This window comes from Anopheles cruzii, chromosome 3 (assembly GCF_943734635.1).
Source record: "Anopheles cruzii chromosome 3, idAnoCruzAS_RS32_06, whole genome shotgun sequence".
Classification (NCBI taxonomy): domain Eukaryota; kingdom Metazoa; phylum Arthropoda; class Insecta; order Diptera; family Culicidae; genus Anopheles; species Anopheles cruzii.
Genome location: NC_069145.1, coordinates 28,177,500 through 28,194,842, shown reverse-complemented (window position 1 = coordinate 28,194,842; position 17,343 = coordinate 28,177,500). Strand labels below are relative to the sequence as shown.

Sequence of the window (17,343 nt, the reverse complement as noted above, 5' to 3'; positions counted from 1 at the left end):
AAGCAAAAACGTAATACAAGGGTAACCTAGCCTAAAGCATTAGCAGACTTCCGCGGGTACTTACTTCACTAGGCTTGCTATTCATGTACTTGGCCGGTGGCGGTCTTTCCATACAGTGCTTGTTTTATGTTTTTTTTGGGCGAACCATAAACGGCGCCTCAAAGAGGCTGGCCCACTGATGTAGCAACTGGACGCACATATTCTCTAACCGCCTTGCTTTTTGAACCGATCAAATACTGTTAAACCGCTTGGTGTGGACCATATACTATATAGAGCTGATGATTATTTATTATTTACAACAGATTTCATAGTGAATTAGCTCTTATCCGCTGATCTTCTCTCCGTAGCCCGCGAGTTCCGGATGCAAAGGAGCGTGTGAAGTGCAACGGGGAGGGAATGGGGGCACAAATATACCGAAAACCCGTGTTTGGAACCTTAACCTCTACTGTTATTGTTGGTGGTTTAGGAAATCGAATCGAGCGGGGCCACTGGGGACAAGCGTAAGGGGTGCATATAAAGTATGCGTTTCGGCCCTCCAAACGTATGTGAGCGCTGAGCGTTACTCAAACATTCTGTCAAGGGCGCATCCTTTGGGGGCGGTGTTACTTCTTCATCTTTAGCCCGACTAAACACAGCAGCAATAAGCTGACGATCCACAATCCGACGGCCCCGTAGCCCATGTACACTTGGGAATTGGTTATGCTCCAGCCCTTGGAAAGGACGTTACGCACTGCGATCGAGGGTATGGTGAACGGGAAACAGTACGCTACGTACTGCAGATACTGTGGCATACCCTCTAGCGGCCACAGAATTCCTGCAATGCAAACGAAGATAAACGATTACACAAACACACTGGAAAAATGGCGCCACAAAACGATCGTCCGCTTACCGCACAAGATGATCATCGGATAGAAGCTACCGGTCGCCATAAAGTTGGCCGTCGAATGGGCGTCACAGAATATTGATATCAGAAGACCTGCAACAGTGCACAAGCCATAAACAATTAGAAAGCGCGATTTCGGCCACTTTCCTGCCCTCAGTTTACCGTATAGCATGCCCGCAAAGCCGAGCAGCATCAGCAGTCCGACGACGGTGATGTTGTTGCCCTGATTTTGCGCATCAAACAGAAAGGTGGCGAGCAGGATAATTTCCAGACACTGCAGCAACATAATGGACGTTTGTGTAATGATGTGCGCCAGCAGCAGTTCGAGCGCAGTGATACCTGGGGACCATTGAAAAAGGGGTATCTAATTATTTTAATGTTCTGTGCTCGCATCTATATCTACTCATTACGCCTGGGGCCGCTTGCACATCGCCCATCTTCACGCTTGTCTGATCACCTACCTGCCACGATCGTGCGATCCCACACCCCCTCCAACCGATCGGTAATGAAAATGGTAGCGGTAATTAGCGTGGCCAGGAAAAAGATCATTCTGTTTGCGATCGTTTGCGGCGGTGTCAATTTCGAGGCCGAAAAGCGGGTGTATGGAAAGAAACGCGGGAAAAACAAACACGTGAGTACACCGATAGTGAATCGAAGCGAATCCGATGGTCGGCGGGGTAGCGACTTACGTCATCACCACACCCGGCGCCATGAAGGCGGTGAACTCTTCGTCGAACGTGCCGTAGACGGGCGTCTCGAAGGAGATAGGAATGCTCGCGAGCTGGCGCGGCAGCCGGCAATCGTCCATAAGGCTCTCGGCAAACTCGCGGTACGTCTGCAGCAGCTTCTTCTCGATGAAGAACGTGATCTGCTGGTCCGATTTGTCCAGGTACACCTTGATCTCGGACGTGTGGAACGACCCATCGTCCGCGTCCCGCACATTGTCCCGCACGTCCTGCAGCGATTCGGTGAAGTTCTCCGAGAAGTGGATGAAACCTAGGATCTTTCCCTTCCGGGCATCCCGATACGCGTCGTCGTACGTTTCGTAGTACTCCTGGAATGCGAAAACGAGAGTTAAAGCAAAGCACTAACCCCGCTTGAGTGGCCGGAAACTGCTAGCCCCCGGCGTGCCCGGCAGAGATACCTGTATCGCCACGCTCCGGTTGAGCTTCTCCAGAAACCTACACGACACTTTGTACAGATCACAGTCGTAGTCGTCATGGTAGTAGGTGTTAATGAGCGATTCGTTAAAGCACTGCCGGATGTTGGCCAGCTCGTCGTTCACGATGCCGAGCCGCAGGTCCTTCGGGTTGCCACCGACCGCCACGTAGAAACTTACCAGTTGAAATATCGGGTACAGAAACAGGAAAACCATCCCACTGAATGTGTGTGTATGTGCGTGTGCCCGAGCGGAAGGTCCGGAAATGAAACAAGAGTCTCGGTTACTTTCTACAGAAACTGAAGAGGGTACATGAAGGGGCCAAAAGCCAGTAAACGCGAGAGGTCCTGTCATGCACAGAGGTTAGGTTTGCTATCGTTTGGACTCGGTGTCATCTAGAAAAATACGGTGGTCTCAATCTTATGTACTGTTCTTATGTACTACTGTTCTCAATCTTATGTACTGTTCTTCCCGTCAGCTTGTGTGCCATATGCATCCGTTTTAAGAACGGTTTTCGTCCAGCTATTTAAATGCAAACCAAAGTTAGTGGTTTGTTATTATGGAATAAGAAAAAGGAATGTACCTTATTAATTTCCAAATATCTATACGGAGCGAATGATAGTTAAAAAAGCTCTGTTCATTTCATTTGAACATGAAACACCAACTGCAGTGGTTCCACAGATGTGGCTAGTAACGTCCCCTAACCTCATGCTCTAACATGAAGTAGTAAGCTTTAGGATGAGGCATTAGAAGGTTATTTGCTTTTAGCTAAGACTGGCTATTGCTATGTACAAATAAAAAAAATCATTGGAATTGTCCTAGTTCGATCACACATCACAATTGTCCCCTGTCGCCGTCACAGAAGCTGACCAACCACAGTTCACACTCCACACGCACCATTGTGCGTGTGCGTGTATTTTCACAGTTCTGAGTCGTTTTCTGAGTTGTTGTTTCGTTGGTTGTTCGATGATCGTTCTATGAAAAATGAATAATATGCAGATGGTGATGAAACGGGTGCCATCGGTGCGATCTCAAGCACGCCCTGCGCAGCCACACGGTCCTACATTCAGCCAACCATTCAAACGACCAAACATGCCGAGTTTCGTTGCGAATGTTGAAGAAGCTAAAATACAGGACACACGGTGCGCTACTCACGCCGGTTGTCGGACCATCTGGAGGAAGTTCTTCGACAGCAGCGCGTTCATGCGCCGCTTGGTCGTGAAGCTGACCAGCTCCTTGAGGCTGGTGGTGAGCGGTTTTCGCTTCTCGTCGAACATGCCTCGCTCTGTTGGCTTCTTCTCGTTGCCCGTCGTCAGGGCTGGTATCGTGTTCTTGATGTCCCGAGCGTCACCGATCGCCCGCAGCGTCTGGGTCTGGTGTGCTGTCCGGTCGGCCTCCTCCGAGGGGCCGTGCTTTTGGCAGAGGTCCAGAAAAGCCTCCTCGAGCGTGCTGCAGGAGAACCGTTCCAGAATGTTAAGCGGCTTGTCTTCGGCCAGTAGAATGCCGTTTCGCATCAGTCCAATCTGGAATGGATCGCCGAAGAGTCGCTAGAAACAGATCGTTCGCCGGTGATCGGCCTCACGCCCACTTACGCAACCGGCTTGCTTAGCCTCTTCGATGTAGTGGGTCGTAATAATCACAGCCATTTTGTTTGTACTCGTCGCTTCCACTAGATACTGCCAGATCTTCTCCCGCAACAGCGGGTCCAGCCCAACGGTCGGTTCGTCCAGGATCAGTAGCTCCGGTTCGTGGACCATGGCGGCCGCGAAGGACACCCTCCGCTGCTGGCCACCACTGCAGTTGCCAACATATCTGCGATGTAGAGGAAGTGCGGTTAGTGGGAACGATTCAGAGCACCTACCGTGCGTTTGGTCACTCACCGATCGTCTCCTGGCAGCTCTAGGAGGTGCTTCAGTAGTTTGTACCGTTCGCGGATTTTCTCCTTCGACATACCGTATATTCGGCCGAAGTAGTAGATTGTTTCCTTGATGGTGAACTCCTCCACGAGAGCAATGTCCTGCGGCATGTACCCAATGCGGGGCCCCGGCACTCCGGAGCCTGCCGTGCCGGGTGTTCCGCCGAGCACATTGATTTCACCGTCGTTGAGGAACTTCCTTCCCACTATACAGGAGAGTAGTGTCGTTTTGCCACAACCGGATGCTCCCAGGAGGCCATAACTGTAAATAGAGTTTCACCAAATCGTTACACTCTGAACCGAACTGGGGCCACGCCGCACATCCATTTCTAATGATACAGAAAACCGAAAGTAAGGTCCATACTTTACACACCTTTTGTCGCTTTGTAACGGATTGGTGCCGAATCTGTCGTCATAAACAATACACTCAACCCACGCCCGCTGATCGATGCTGATACGGCGAGCGTCTCAGGTGAACCATGAAACTGTGCTCGGTTGAGACATTAAGCAATCGGTAGTGAAAATAGACACACAACAAAATACAGTCCACCATTTGAACATGAAGGAGGTCACAGTGGCCACAGTGTGCCGTCTGTGCTACCTTTCAAAGCCTTCACCATCTCAGGCTTACACAGACTACCCTCGGCCAATTAATGGGGCTTTCGGACTTCGGCTCCCCGCGTAATTACTCACGGTTTTTGGGGAGACTGCAGTGGCTTTGGGGTTTGGTTTTGGAGGTTATGCGAATTTTAACCGTGCTCACCAGCGCCAGTCTCCAAGTGATTTATGAATGTGATGGGCAAACACATTTCCCGGCGCAAAGTTGCCACAGATATGGAAGGTCGCGTTTCCTTTTTGTCGTCCGTCACCAGCAACATTGAATTATCCCAGGGCCTCTCCGTTGTCCGAGCGACGGTGGGCTCACCGGGTCATAGGCGTTAATCATTCTGTGCAAATGGTCAAATAATTAATACCAACTGTGGTTGGGTGCGCTGCTGAGCATTAGCAGTTGGAGACGCAAACTACGGAGACGGAACGCCGCTAGCCGCGCCAGTGACCAGTCGTCGGTTGCGGCACCCGAGCCGGTGTTAAGTAAGTTAAGACAATGGGAGTGCAATAAATTGGGCCTCCAAAAACGCAACCGTAGCCGAGTCGAGGAAAAAGTTTCGACCCACCTTTCGACGCAACCTCAACCTGGTTTATGATCTTTGTCTCGAGTAACCGAGGTCAGTCGCTGTTGGGCTACGAACTGTCCGCGAAAGAGCACTGCTGCATTTTAATGCGTTTTGGGGTACGCATTTTGGTCACCTAATGGCGGAGTAGTTGACCGTTTCATGAATATGGCCAGAATGAGAGATTCTTTTATCTTGGGCAGTGCAATTTACCTCTCATTTTTCGCCAACGACTCAGGCCGAGAAGTAGAATTTAAATAGGTTTTTTACTTGAATATGCTGACCACCACATTCCTACGAATAAAAGTACTCTTTATCATTCCCATTTTAAACTTTGTCCCTTCTTCAACCTATCAACCCATTGACAACTCATGCTGACTCAACCAACACGGTACCAGATAACTTTAAATTTGACCCCATAAAACAGTCAAGGGATGCGCTTTTTCATTGGAACGCGTTCACCAACCTTTTCCGATCGGTTTTGTAATGGTGATCTTTACCCGTCCAGCATACCCGAAGGGATCTCGCGTTTTTGGTCCATTTATTAACTGAGAGGTGTTTTGGTCACTCTACTAATTGCCATTAGCTTTCAGTTTCATTTCGATGTTTTACACGTAAATTGGCCATGGACCGACGGCCACGACCGCCATTACGCGTCACACTTGGAGCCAAATCGACCAGATCTCGTAACGATCGAGCCGAAAGTGATGGCCGTACAATTGGTCACAGGCATTCATCATCCCGCCGTGTTGGCGGCTTGTCGCCTGCGCGCTCAATCCTTCAACTGTCTTCGACCTCTTTTCATCTGCGTCGGCACCAACCAACGCGAGTGGATTCTTCGTCGTCTTCTACGTTTTATTTAAATGACCCATCCCGTTCGAAAGGAACCAAAAAAAAAATTACGTAAACGATGTGGCCTTGACACGTACTTTCTTGTGTTCATCGTCGCAGTCGGCTGCGACGGCTCGAGGCGTTCCGGACAGGGAGGTGTCACTTTTCTACGAAAGCTACTTTACAAGTACGCGAGGCAAAGGTCGCGTCCCTTTGCCCGTGGTGTCCTTTCGGAGTGCCTCAAAAGGAGATTTCACCTCGCCGGCTCACGGACAAACCATTGAAGACCGACAATGGTCGCGGCCCTCGCCAGAACCGCGCGAGAATCCAAGGCGTTCAAGGTACGACCTGAGTGGGACCTGGGGTTTGAACTTGAACCAGGTCACCCCGCCCGAAAGCGGCATCGAATTAGAGAGCCGTGCGGGTTGCCACACACCCGATCGCGGCGCTGCGCTAGGAAAGTCGGAAGGTCGCCGCATATGCTAAGTTCCTGATACCCGTGGGCTGTACGAGGATGCGGAATTGCCCCGTGCGGCCAAGGAACGACCGGCCACGGCCAGAAGAGCAGTTGCCGAAGGGCAAGAAGTGAAAACGAAAACGCATTCACGGTGGAACGGGTTAGGCCGGGTTGTTGTGCTGTTGCGGCAGTCGGGTCATCGTCGCGGCAAGGAGAGCGTCTGACGTTGACCATGAAACGGCCCCAATGTCACCCGGTGACACCCCGGGTGAATCCTGTACCCGGCCCGGCACTAGTCGGGCCACAAATGTTGCAAGCGTGTGGAGGCAGTTCCGAGGAGAGTTTCCTTGGCGCCGCTTCGGGGGAACTTCAACTTCGTCTACATCCGTCATCCACTTTCCAGAGGACCACCATCTGAGGGGGGGGGGCCTGCGAGTGTGTGGCCTTCAAACTAGGAAGGGCACCCCCGAGAGGCGCTTGACTTCCACGACGATTGCCTCACGCGAGGTTGGCCCATCGCTCTCAGTCCACGCCAAATGACACGCACCTGGCCGGAGTTCGAGAGCTTTCGCGCCTTTTAAATATTCATGTTATGCGACATGACCGATAGCGGTCCTCTCTTTCCCCCCACGGGGTGGACCGTGACGATGGATTCTGGTTTCACTTTCCTTGCGCAACCGGTCGCGACAAGGATCGCAGTGTCAGAGAGGTTCTCGCTAGTCCAGTGCCTTCGGTGCGACCGCTCCCCGGAAAGCCCCTCCGCGGTTCGGCGGAGACACAAAGACGCTACTTACATCGATCCACGGGTGACGCTCATGTTCAAATGATTCAGCACGATCTTCTTGTTGGGATCGTTCGCCTTGCCATAGTATTTGTAGCCAGATATCACTTCCACCGCCGTCATTTTGGGGCCGTTCTGCTGCTAGCTGCCGGTCTTTGGAGAGAGAGAGAAAGAGAGAGAGAGAGAGAGAGTTAGAGAAGCACACGCACCAGCGTTACAGGCATCCAGGCTCGAAGTTTATCCAGGATACGAATGGACCGACGACTGAACCGTTTCGACTCCACCTGAATCACCCGAATGTTGAATCGACCCTATTCCAGAGATCCGAGCGGAATAAATCAATCTTAAATCATACGCAGCTAACGATCTGACTGGTGGTCGGACAAGAGGCCGTTTTGATTTTACAGCCGGTGTTCTTGATTGCATTATCCAGAGTCAATATGCAAATTAGGAAGGAAGCCGCCTAGGACATTGGTTTGTAGTTTCCTTTTGCCAGATTCACACGAAAATTCGACGAACAAACAAAGCATGAATGGCGAATTGTACTGTAAACAGAACCCGGAACCGGTTTGGTAGGCCAGCTCGAACAGTCCTCTTAGTTGGGGCCGAAACTGTCGGCAGCAGTTTCGTCACAACATGTTTTCGAAATTACCAAACGTAAGTGTCGCTTCGTTACATACTTTCCGATACGGGGAGCTAGAAAACGTATCAAAATTTAACGTTCAAAGTGACATGGAAGTCATTTATACAAGCTAGAAATTTGCAGCGTCGGAAGAAATCAGAACTCGACACGACTCGTTCCTGTTTAATTAACAGATCCCACCAGAGGTTCAAGTTTGCCGCCGGCAACAGAGGCGTCGTCCATCATTATCGTTCCGCTGCTTGACATTGGTGGCTTCTTGCGGAAGCCCGAGCACGGCCACACGGTGGGCGGACAATGACCTAATGATGATCCTTGAACAACTTGCCGACGTCAAACAGGTTGCCATAACCAGCGATCCACCAGCGATCGGTCGGGAGAGTGTTTTGGAAGCCGCGTCAGAACGACTGGATCACTGCTACGCATTTGACGTTTGGAACCATTTTTTGATTTTACGACACCAATAAGCTAACACACTCCACAGTTATCGTCCAAACGGGGTGGTCCGGGTCCACCGAGTGGATCCACGTGACTTTACCTATTCCATCTGGCCCGGTCCCCCAGAAGTGATGTATGTGAAAAGTTTAAGCAAACAGTCAAATAGAGTAATTCTGACAAAACGGTGGCGACACACGGCGAAGATTTGGCCGTGGAATTAGACAGACAGCGAGGAAGGTTTATATAACTCCCGACCGATCGGTCGATCGGCAGTGCCCGAACAGTGCCCCCGGTCGGATCAATATTTTTCCGTCCGTTGTGTGAGATGGCTGGATTTGGAACTGTGTCACAGTGGCCACCGGAGGTGATGTAAGGTGTGTAGCTAGACATTCATTTTTTTTACGCCCACCCTGCGCCAGGTCGGCATTTGCCGGCACTGTATCGGTTAGCTCCCGGCGTGTACTTCCCTGCCCGCGGGCCCAGGAATGTAGTTCCCAGTAGCCACCGTTGAACCGGCGTTCCAGTTGACACGGTGTCGCCGTGGCTGGTTCCAAGCTCCAGGAGAGGTCGCCCTTGTACCGTCGCGCGCTCCGTGCCGACGCCGTTGTCGTCGATTAATGAAGCAAACTTGAACATAATCGCCCGTCCAAGGTCACGCACACCCGGCTGGGGGACGGCGGATGGTTCGATAAGTTACTCGCGCTCAAGTACTTGCCCCTCGCCCCTCGCCAGGTGGTGCTCCGTACCGAGCAGGTACCGCAGGATCGAGCGTGATCGATCATCATCAAGTCGGCTCTGAAGCGGTCCCAAGCGTCCTCGAAGGGGCTGTTGCTTCGGGATGCTGCCATTTTCGGACCGGTTTGCGAACACTCATGGATCGCGCCGGGTGACGGACAATTGCTGCTTCATCTTCAGCTGTGTAATCATCGGAAGACGTCAATTGCGGAACCAGCGGGCGCAAGTCACGCCAAAATGTGCAACCTAACGCCTGCTCGGCAATCGGCACGCAGAAGCCTCCGCCTGAGCAGTACCAACTCCAACCTCACCTCGCTCTCTCTATCTCGCTCACTTCTGCAGTCCTTCCGGTCGTTTAAATCCTCGCGTAATGTGTGTATGATTTATGCAATCGCATAGCGCTTGTAATTAGTCCTCCGCCATCATCATCATCGTTGGCGGCGGCGGCGAGGGCAGCGGCGGCTGCTGAAAATCGTGCAGCCCGTGAGCTACCGAATAACTGCCCCTCCCCGCGGGGCACCACCACGTCCCCCGGGGGTCGCCGTTTAATTGGTTCACAGTTCACTTCACGGCGGCCCAGCCATTGCGCCACACACTCTCGCACCGACGCGGGCACCGCTCAAGGTGATTAGACGCGTTCGTGGCCGATAGTTGCGTGGCGCATGTCGCTCACCACCCGGCCTACCACCTACCCGTGGGGCGGCCCGCGCATGATGGCAATTGTTGGTGGCCGCCGGTGGCACCACCGAGTGGCGCCCCCCGCGAACGGTTTGCGCGAATTTCCAAATCAAACTTCCAATACCGTCGCGGCCCAAGGCTGCCAAAGGCTGGCCAACCGGTCCCCGGCACCCCCGGCCCGCAAGAACGTGGCCCGCACTCCGTTCTCCCCCTAGAACCGGTTCGGTCGCGATCGCCGGTTGCGAAAACAGCAACCCCAGTGGCGGCGGCGGCGGCGGCGGCTAAGGTTCCTGTCGGCGGAGGGGCAGTGGAAGGGGCCGGCAAGGGGCTTCCATTGAAGTTCATTTGCTTCGCGCACCGGATCACCTTCAAAAACGTAGCGATCCGCGCTGCACCGGGTTCCCTCCTCTCGGGCTCCTCGTACCGGACGTCCTCCCCTGCGCGGCCCCACGACGTATGCGTCCCCGTACGGGCCGGGTCTCCGGATCACCTCGCGCGTTGCGTCAGGGATGCCGTTTGATCAACGAGTGACACCGGACGAAATGGCTCCGCCGAGCGGTTCTGGGCACTGGAGGCCAGAAATTGGGTGCAGCAGATGACAGGACGGAACCTTCGTTGAGTAATCAAGAGGCTCGACGAGACCCCTGAACACCATGCTCAACATGAGACCCCTTGTGAAGCCGTGAAGCGTTTCGGCAGCCACCGAAAGTTTGAATTTTTCGGAAAACCGAAGTTACCGAAGGCACTGAGCCTAGCCGTTTTTGGGCCAATTTAGTGTAATTGACTTTATGATGCTCCAATCGCTTCTCGGGGTCGGCATGCAATGAAGTGTGCGGTTCGAATGTCCCTCATCGATGCTTGGCCATCCGCAAATACACCCAGACCCACCCCATCCTTGTGTCAGACCCCGAGAGGAGAATGACTCTAAGTTGTCGCTGGTGGCCTCCGCGGGCTTTCTCTAAGCTCCGGTTTGTTCGGTGTGACACATTTGATCACTGAGCTAACTGATTGCGTTATTCGAAGGTTAGATTAGAAGGTTTGAAGGCTCTACATACGTGTTGTGTTTGATTTATCGTTTTTATTGTTTATTGCTAACCGACACCGTCAACTTCGTTAAGTCAGAATGGATTTTTTGGGAAATAAAAACGTTAATCGCACCCAACACTAATTCTTTTATTGAGCATAGTTGAATCAAGGCACGGCTATAGGGCAGGCTACGATGTGGCATGGTTTATTTAATTGATTGATAATAGTCTAAAAGTAGTTGACCAAATTCGGCGAGAAATTTAAGACGAAGTAAATGGGTAACATTTTCCTCTCGTTCGGGGAATCATAATGCGTTAGCACTACTTATAAGAGTAATCGTAACATTTTCGATTCTTTGCACGTAACACAAAATACGTGTGGCTGTCGAAGATTTGATTGATGAAAGGTTTGGCGTGCTATTAACGTCAAATGATCCCTTTCGTCGGATATCAGTTGCTTTTTATACATGATCCGCCTTTAATCTACGTATAAATTCCAATGGCGAAACATCCATTTACTAGACAATGTTCCAAATAACCATCAATTAAATGATGGTTTGTTGTGTCTGTATCGACATTCAGTTTGTTAAAAAAGTTCCAGAAATTACCGGTTTTAGGTCAGTTTTCAACCATTTTTATGTTTCAACTGCCCAAACTGTCAGGTCTAACAAGTTTGTTCGTAACAGCTCAATTTATAGTGCCATCTAACGCGATAAAGAAAACGCTATTGGGAACGGTACACGGCAGGAGACCAGTCGGTAGGCCAAGAGCCCGATGGGAGGACAGCGTCCGTAACGCCAGCGAGGACCTGCTCGGTGTAGCAGACTGGAGAGGCAGGGCAGTAGGCCGAGACAGCTGGAGGGTCTCGATACAAGCGGCCATAGCCCGAATCGGGCGTTCGCGCCACCAATAGATAGATAGATCTAACGCGATGGAACATATTCAAACTAATCTTGGAGAAGCATCTCCATAAGATAATACAATATCTATTCAAAAAATAAAATCGAAAGAATGATTTTGTTTCTTTCTAAAGAACATGCGGGCTTGGTACAATACGAAACCATGGCTTATTGAAAGGTCGACTCCTCGCCAAACCTAGCCGTTAACGGCGAGCTGGCAACAACCCCTTTTTTAATCACGAATTATCGCACTCCTTTGGTGATCCTCTCCTCTCAGATCATCGAATCTTTATTGGGACGCCCTATTCTAGCGTGTGACTGTGAACTTCCTTACGAGGTTTATGTAATCAGGCAGGGCCTATGAATAATGTATGAACATGGTTCGACCACCAGCAGGTGCCACGTAGCTGCGTAGAGTCGCGACTCCCCGCTGCTCGAGAATGGTGATACAACTTTTCGTAAAGAACAGACCCTTTTCGCCAGACAAATATGTAAATCGCATTGGGCCGATGTCCTTTGCCTCAAGCTGGCTTCGTGGAAATAATGGACTGCGGCATACGCATTAGATAATTTAAAATCGATTCCCGGGTGGTTGTTTATAATTATACAAAACTGTTGCTACGTCTCGGCTACGGTGGCGGTTCATCAGAAAACGATTACGCGTAGCGGAGCACTATCAATCGCGCGTCTGGCCCGCTAATTGCGCTCACGTATAGGAGATGAATTCGGGCGATAGTTTTGAAAGCGCAACGCATGTTATCACCATTTTCCATCGGGGCTCGGTAACTGCTCGATTCTATTCTGCCGGTTTCCATCGTAGACGCAACTCGTGTCCGCTGCCATTGCTTGCGATATCAATTCACACTCCGGCAGCGATCCATTCAATCCGTTTCCCACCCCGATGGCGTAACAGAAAACGAAACCCCGGCCGTGGGACGTGGTGTTTGTGGTGACCATTCCCGGCCCTGTTACATGGTGACACACTTCTGGCCACCCGGTGGCCTGGTTAGACCAGTGTACCCCTCGGCACCCAGGTGCCTCACAAAATAAGAGAGAGAGACGCCCCGGAATGGTTGAACAAGCCTTTCAAGATCACTGACATCCGCCTCGGCGATGGGCGGTTGGTTTCGAGTTTCCAGGCAGCCACCAGCCCAACCCCGGCCCAAAACCGGTCCTGTTTGCCCTACAGCATCCGCGATTGGCGGCGATCGTCGCATGATCGTCGGCTCGGTTGCCTCAGCAACGCCTTTCGACGTATTTCTTGGCCATGGTACCACTACTGGAGTCCCTTTTCGAGCGAAAGCCGCAACAATTCGGGACCGGCGATCGAACTGACCGGCCCCTTGATGGACCACCGTTTAAAAATAGATTTAACTCTAAATGAGTGCATTATTTTAATGTGATGGTCCAAAGGAACTAAAAGGATGTGTTGTTTGCAAACACAATTAGTCCGGGTAGCCAAATTGGCCGCCATGCGCAAAGAACAGAATAAGTGGTCAATCTGTTCACTCATATGTAAAACAGATAACCAATCGCTGACGGCTTGTAAGTGCCAGAGAGCTACCGCGTTAAACGGACGTTAGAACAGCCGAACGTAATGAGCTTCCGACTAATTGTTCTCCATCTCGCTTGCTGTCGGAGCTGACGAAGTAAATTATGCGTCGATGCGTCGTGATTTTGATGAGAATTTTCCACGCCCCGTCGATCATCGTAACCGATCGTCGTTTGGTCCCACAAACGCTCAATCCCGTCCCTCACGCTTGACCACGCTTCGTGGCGGACGCCAAGCCTTCAGCGGTGGGTCGGTACATTATTCCGCGATCGTCGGGTCCGCGCGGCGCAATGTCGCCCAGCTGCTGGCGACATTAAGCATGGCGAACGTGAGAAAGAGAAATCCAGAGAGAGAGAGAGAGGGGAGTGAGCGAGTGAGTCGGTGACCGACAGCGATCGTGGGGGCACGCTTGCAATCTGCGCCTCTGCCTTGAACGCGCCCCGCCGCCTTCCACGGAGCGCTGCGTACACGCTGTCATAACATTTCAGTTGGCCACCGCCACACTGTTGCATCACCGGTGGCCGCAAGGCCATCGGGTTTGCCAAGAATAAGAAAGTCGAAAGAAATCGCTCAACCGACCCGCGGTCCACGCCGGCAGCCAGCCCGGGTTTGCCCGGTGCCGGCTCCTTCCGTCATTAGCCGCGCGTACTGACGGCGTGCAATTGTACGTGAATCGGATTTGCCATATTTTTTGTTGTTTGCTTCCAAGTACATTTAACCTCCGAAGCACCGATGTCTCATTAGTACTCTAACGACGCTTCGGTAGAGCGCAAAAGCGAACGAAAGACTGCACACCGCCGTGTGCAGGCGACGAACCCTTTCGAATTTCAAGTTCAATCCACTCGGTTTTTTTTCGTATTCCTCCGTACTAGAAAAGAGTCCGTCATCAGCCGCCCGGGTCAGCCGAGAGTGATCGATTATTTAAGCATAATTTTGCACACTAATGAGTATTGTTTTCATTTCTTTTTTTCTTCTTTTCGTTAACTGGGTTAATTTTATAATTTTGAACACACACACACACCACACAATATTCGGATACACAAACACACAACACACTCTTTTTTACGCAAACACACCGAGTATTGCAAAACAAATACGCTTAGTCAAGTGCGTTGTGGGCGCGCCGTGTGTTTTCGATAATCCTCTCGCCCGCAACATGCAACACGAGCACGGGCACCATGAACCGGGACACGCGGCACACGAAACTAGTTCAAGTTTAACGCGACTCGCGACACACTCGCGGTGGCCAGGGAACGAACGGCTTCGTTGACGGCTGACGACGGCACTCACTCACTCCGCATCGTCCTCCACTGCCGCTCTCCTGCCCGGTCGGAGCGAAACAGATCGCGCTTTCCCGCGCCGGGGCATTTGGGTTTGAGTTTCGAACCGCGAACCAATTGCGCCGCGCAGCTGCCTGACGGTGTCTTTCTTTCCCGCCCGTCGGTGGTGGTTTTGTTCCTTTCGTCGCGATCACCTTCACTTTCGGTAGGAAACGAGCCAACACACAGACACACACCGCAGCAGCAGCAGCACAGCAGCGATCCCGGCGACCGACGACTGCGTTTTCGCGCTGGCTGCTACCTTCTTCAGAAGTCGGTCAACAGGTAGAGGAGGCGAACCCGTCGCCACAGGTTGCAAAAATCACTTCGCGACAAAAAACGGCCCACTATCAGCGGGCGGGCAGCCGAATCGTCGGGATTGCTTCAGTCGGCGCCGGGAAAAATTAGACAATATTCCCTTATGTAACGCTCATCTCTCGGCGCGCGGCGCAAAGGAAAGCATAATGCGCGTGCACGCGCCCGCAACCGGTGGCCTCCTTCGGATCAGTGTGCGAGCGATGATGATGTCTTGAGTGATGAAGTCATGATACCGATCGCCAAGCTTGCGTCTGCTGCAGTGTGTGTGATCGGTAGAGGAACAGAAATGGAGTAGAGACGCGCACACGGCCAAGACAATGGTCACCCGGCCCCAAGAAACCGCATTAAAATTAAGATTAAATCAAAACGACAACTGACAAAGATACAGCAAAAAAATACAGCACACAATGCAACATTACACCGCACTCGGTGGCACTCAAAGAGAGCGATAAACCAATTAAACCAACCGAGGAGGAGAGATAGAGAAACAAAAGGAGAACACGACTGTGTGGGGGCCAGATGGCCACACAACAACAATGCAAACTGACACAACAACACCAGCGCAACAGCATTGACAAGTTGGCGAAGAAACGGCGAGCAACATGTGAGAACACAGAAACTGCAGTCGCAGCCTCAGCAACAGCATCAGTGGCCGCCGACGTGTGCCAAAAGATTCACTTTTGTTTGTGCTTCGCCTTCTCCCCGTTTTGCGTTCGCGGTTCGCTTTTCCTTTCTTTTCACTTGTCCCCCTTTTCTGCTTTTCGTTGCTGCCGCAAGCTGCACTCCACGTTGCCGTCGACAAACCGTGCGTTGCGCAAAGCTGGCCACGGTTCTTTTTGCTGTGGCCACACGCCATCGGCACGTTTTTTGCAAGTCCATTCACGGTCACCGAACCTTCTGGGTTGGGTTTGTTGTTGTTTATTTTCGTTCCATTTTTTGCGCATCCTTCGAACCGTCCAATGTTAGTCGATCGCGCACCATTGGTGACTTCAACGCACGCCTCGACGACGATGACGGCGGCGGCCAAAGTCTTCTCGATTGATCTTCAAGAGTTGAAGGTGTCGAACGAAACGAAACCGCCGCTACGTCGGGGAGTGTGACCATCGCCGCCGGTGAGTGAAAGGAACAAGTGTCGAAGAAGAAAGAAGTCACAATCACCTCGCGCCGATAGCCAAAAAATGCCATCGCTAAGCGGGTTGGCTGGTGAGGAGGTGGAGGTGAGAAAAGTCAAAACTAGGCCGAGGCCGGGGAGCGTCGGGAACCGCTCTCGCTGTCGGGAAGAGTGGTATGTTGCACCCTCCTCCGCGGTACGTCGTCCTGTGGGTGGGAACCCGGGGGGGAAAACCAGGTGGCCAGTTAGCCAGCCAGCGCGGACTCCCCGAAGTTGCGTATTAATCGGTCACCGTTAGCTGATCGTCGCTCTCGGCTCGGCACCGACCGATTGACGACGGATCACGCCGAACGGGGGGGTGCGCCGCTGCGGTGATCGGTACGAGCGTGCACGGGGAAAGGGTACCGAATGCGACCGACCGAAAAGGGGGGAAACCACTACCTGGACCTTCCAGGGGTCCGTCGTCGTCCGTTCGCCCGCACGCGGCACCGCGATAGGCCCCGCGGGGTGACACAGATTTACCCCAGAGCAGAGGGACCCGCGAGGGGAGGCGTAGAGGGGTAGTAGAAAATGGCACTAACCACACCAAACCGACGCGACGCGACGGGTACACGCTCCGGTCGGTAGTAAAGCACACCAAGGAGGGGAAAGGTTTGTTCACACACACGGGAGGTTTCGGGCGCTCTCCAGGAGAGCTTCACACGGCTAGTAACGCTGGCTGGTAACGACCCGAGAAGTGCACCAACTCGGTCGGTGATCGCGCTGCAACTGATCTCCGGTGGACGAGCGAACCGAAACTGAGGCCGCCGCCATCGTCGGCTGGCCTCAGGGGTGGTGGGTTGCTGCGTCCACCTGCGGATACCGCTGGTTACCTCATCGGTTGGCGTGTGGAAGCGAGAGGCAGCCATCGTCGCCGTCGCCACCGCCGAAGGACCGCCACCATCTCTGGGACGACGGAGTGCGATGCCGAACGGTTGCGTTACGTCGCTCCATCTCGTTCTCCGATTCGGGATTGTTTCGCTTATGTTGAATGGATCCGATCGTATAGTGTTCACGCGTGAGTGTGTGCGGCCCCTCTGTCTCTCTCTCTGGTTCTCTCTGTGGTCCTGTGGTAGTCCTCATTATGCTTAATTGTGTATCTTTTTCGCTGCGCTCCGAAAAACTCGCGGCCTGCGTTTGTTGCAATGTCGCGCCGCCGCTACCAACACACAGGCCGGCGCGGGCTAAACACTGGAAGATCGTCGGATGATCTTGGGTGCTGGATGCTGGATCAGTCGTTGTGATGGTCGGCAATTTTCGACATACCGGTGGGTTTTTTTGCAGTTACTTTCACACGCACCCGAACGGCGGAATTCGGAGCAAGGTGTGAAGTAATTCTCCAAAAACACAGCATAGCCCCATCATCATCGGGGAGACCATTAATTTTTGCA

General features: G+C 52.4%; 1 protein-coding gene across 1 annotated transcript; it reads right to left on the bottom strand.

Moving 5' to 3' along the window:
- Positions 1-78: 78 nt before the first annotated feature.
- Positions 79-16,611, bottom strand: LOC128271629 (ABC transporter G family member 20). The gene is made up of 11 exons (XM_053009228.1): positions 16,495-16,611; positions 7,212-7,351; positions 3,923-4,219; positions 3,635-3,854; positions 3,198-3,565; positions 2,028-2,262; positions 1,573-1,937; positions 1,345-1,433; positions 1,046-1,222; positions 890-976; positions 79-814 (listed from the first exon to the last, which is right to left on the bottom strand). The coding sequence occupies exons 2-11, from the start codon at positions 7,319-7,321 to the stop codon at positions 603-605; spliced, it is 2,160 nt and encodes a 719-aa protein (XP_052865188.1). The 5' UTR covers positions 7,322-7,351; positions 16,495-16,611; the 3' UTR covers positions 79-602.
- Between the last annotated feature and the right edge of the window lie 732 nt (positions 16,612-17,343).

Excerpts from the sequence above, each read along its gene's own strand:
- LOC128271629 (XM_053009228.1), bottom strand. The coding sequence starts at position 7,321 with ATGACGGCGGTGGAAGTGATATCTGGCTACAAATACTATGGCAAGGCG. Across the intron at positions 1,938-2,027 it reads ACCGGAGCGTGGCGATACAG|GAGTACTACGAAACGTACGA; the intron begins GTATCTCTGCCG and ends TTCGCATTCCAG. Across the intron at positions 1,223-1,344 it reads GGATCGCACGATCGTGGCAG|GTATCACTGCGCTCGAACTG; the intron begins GTAGGTGATCAG and ends AATGGTCCCCAG.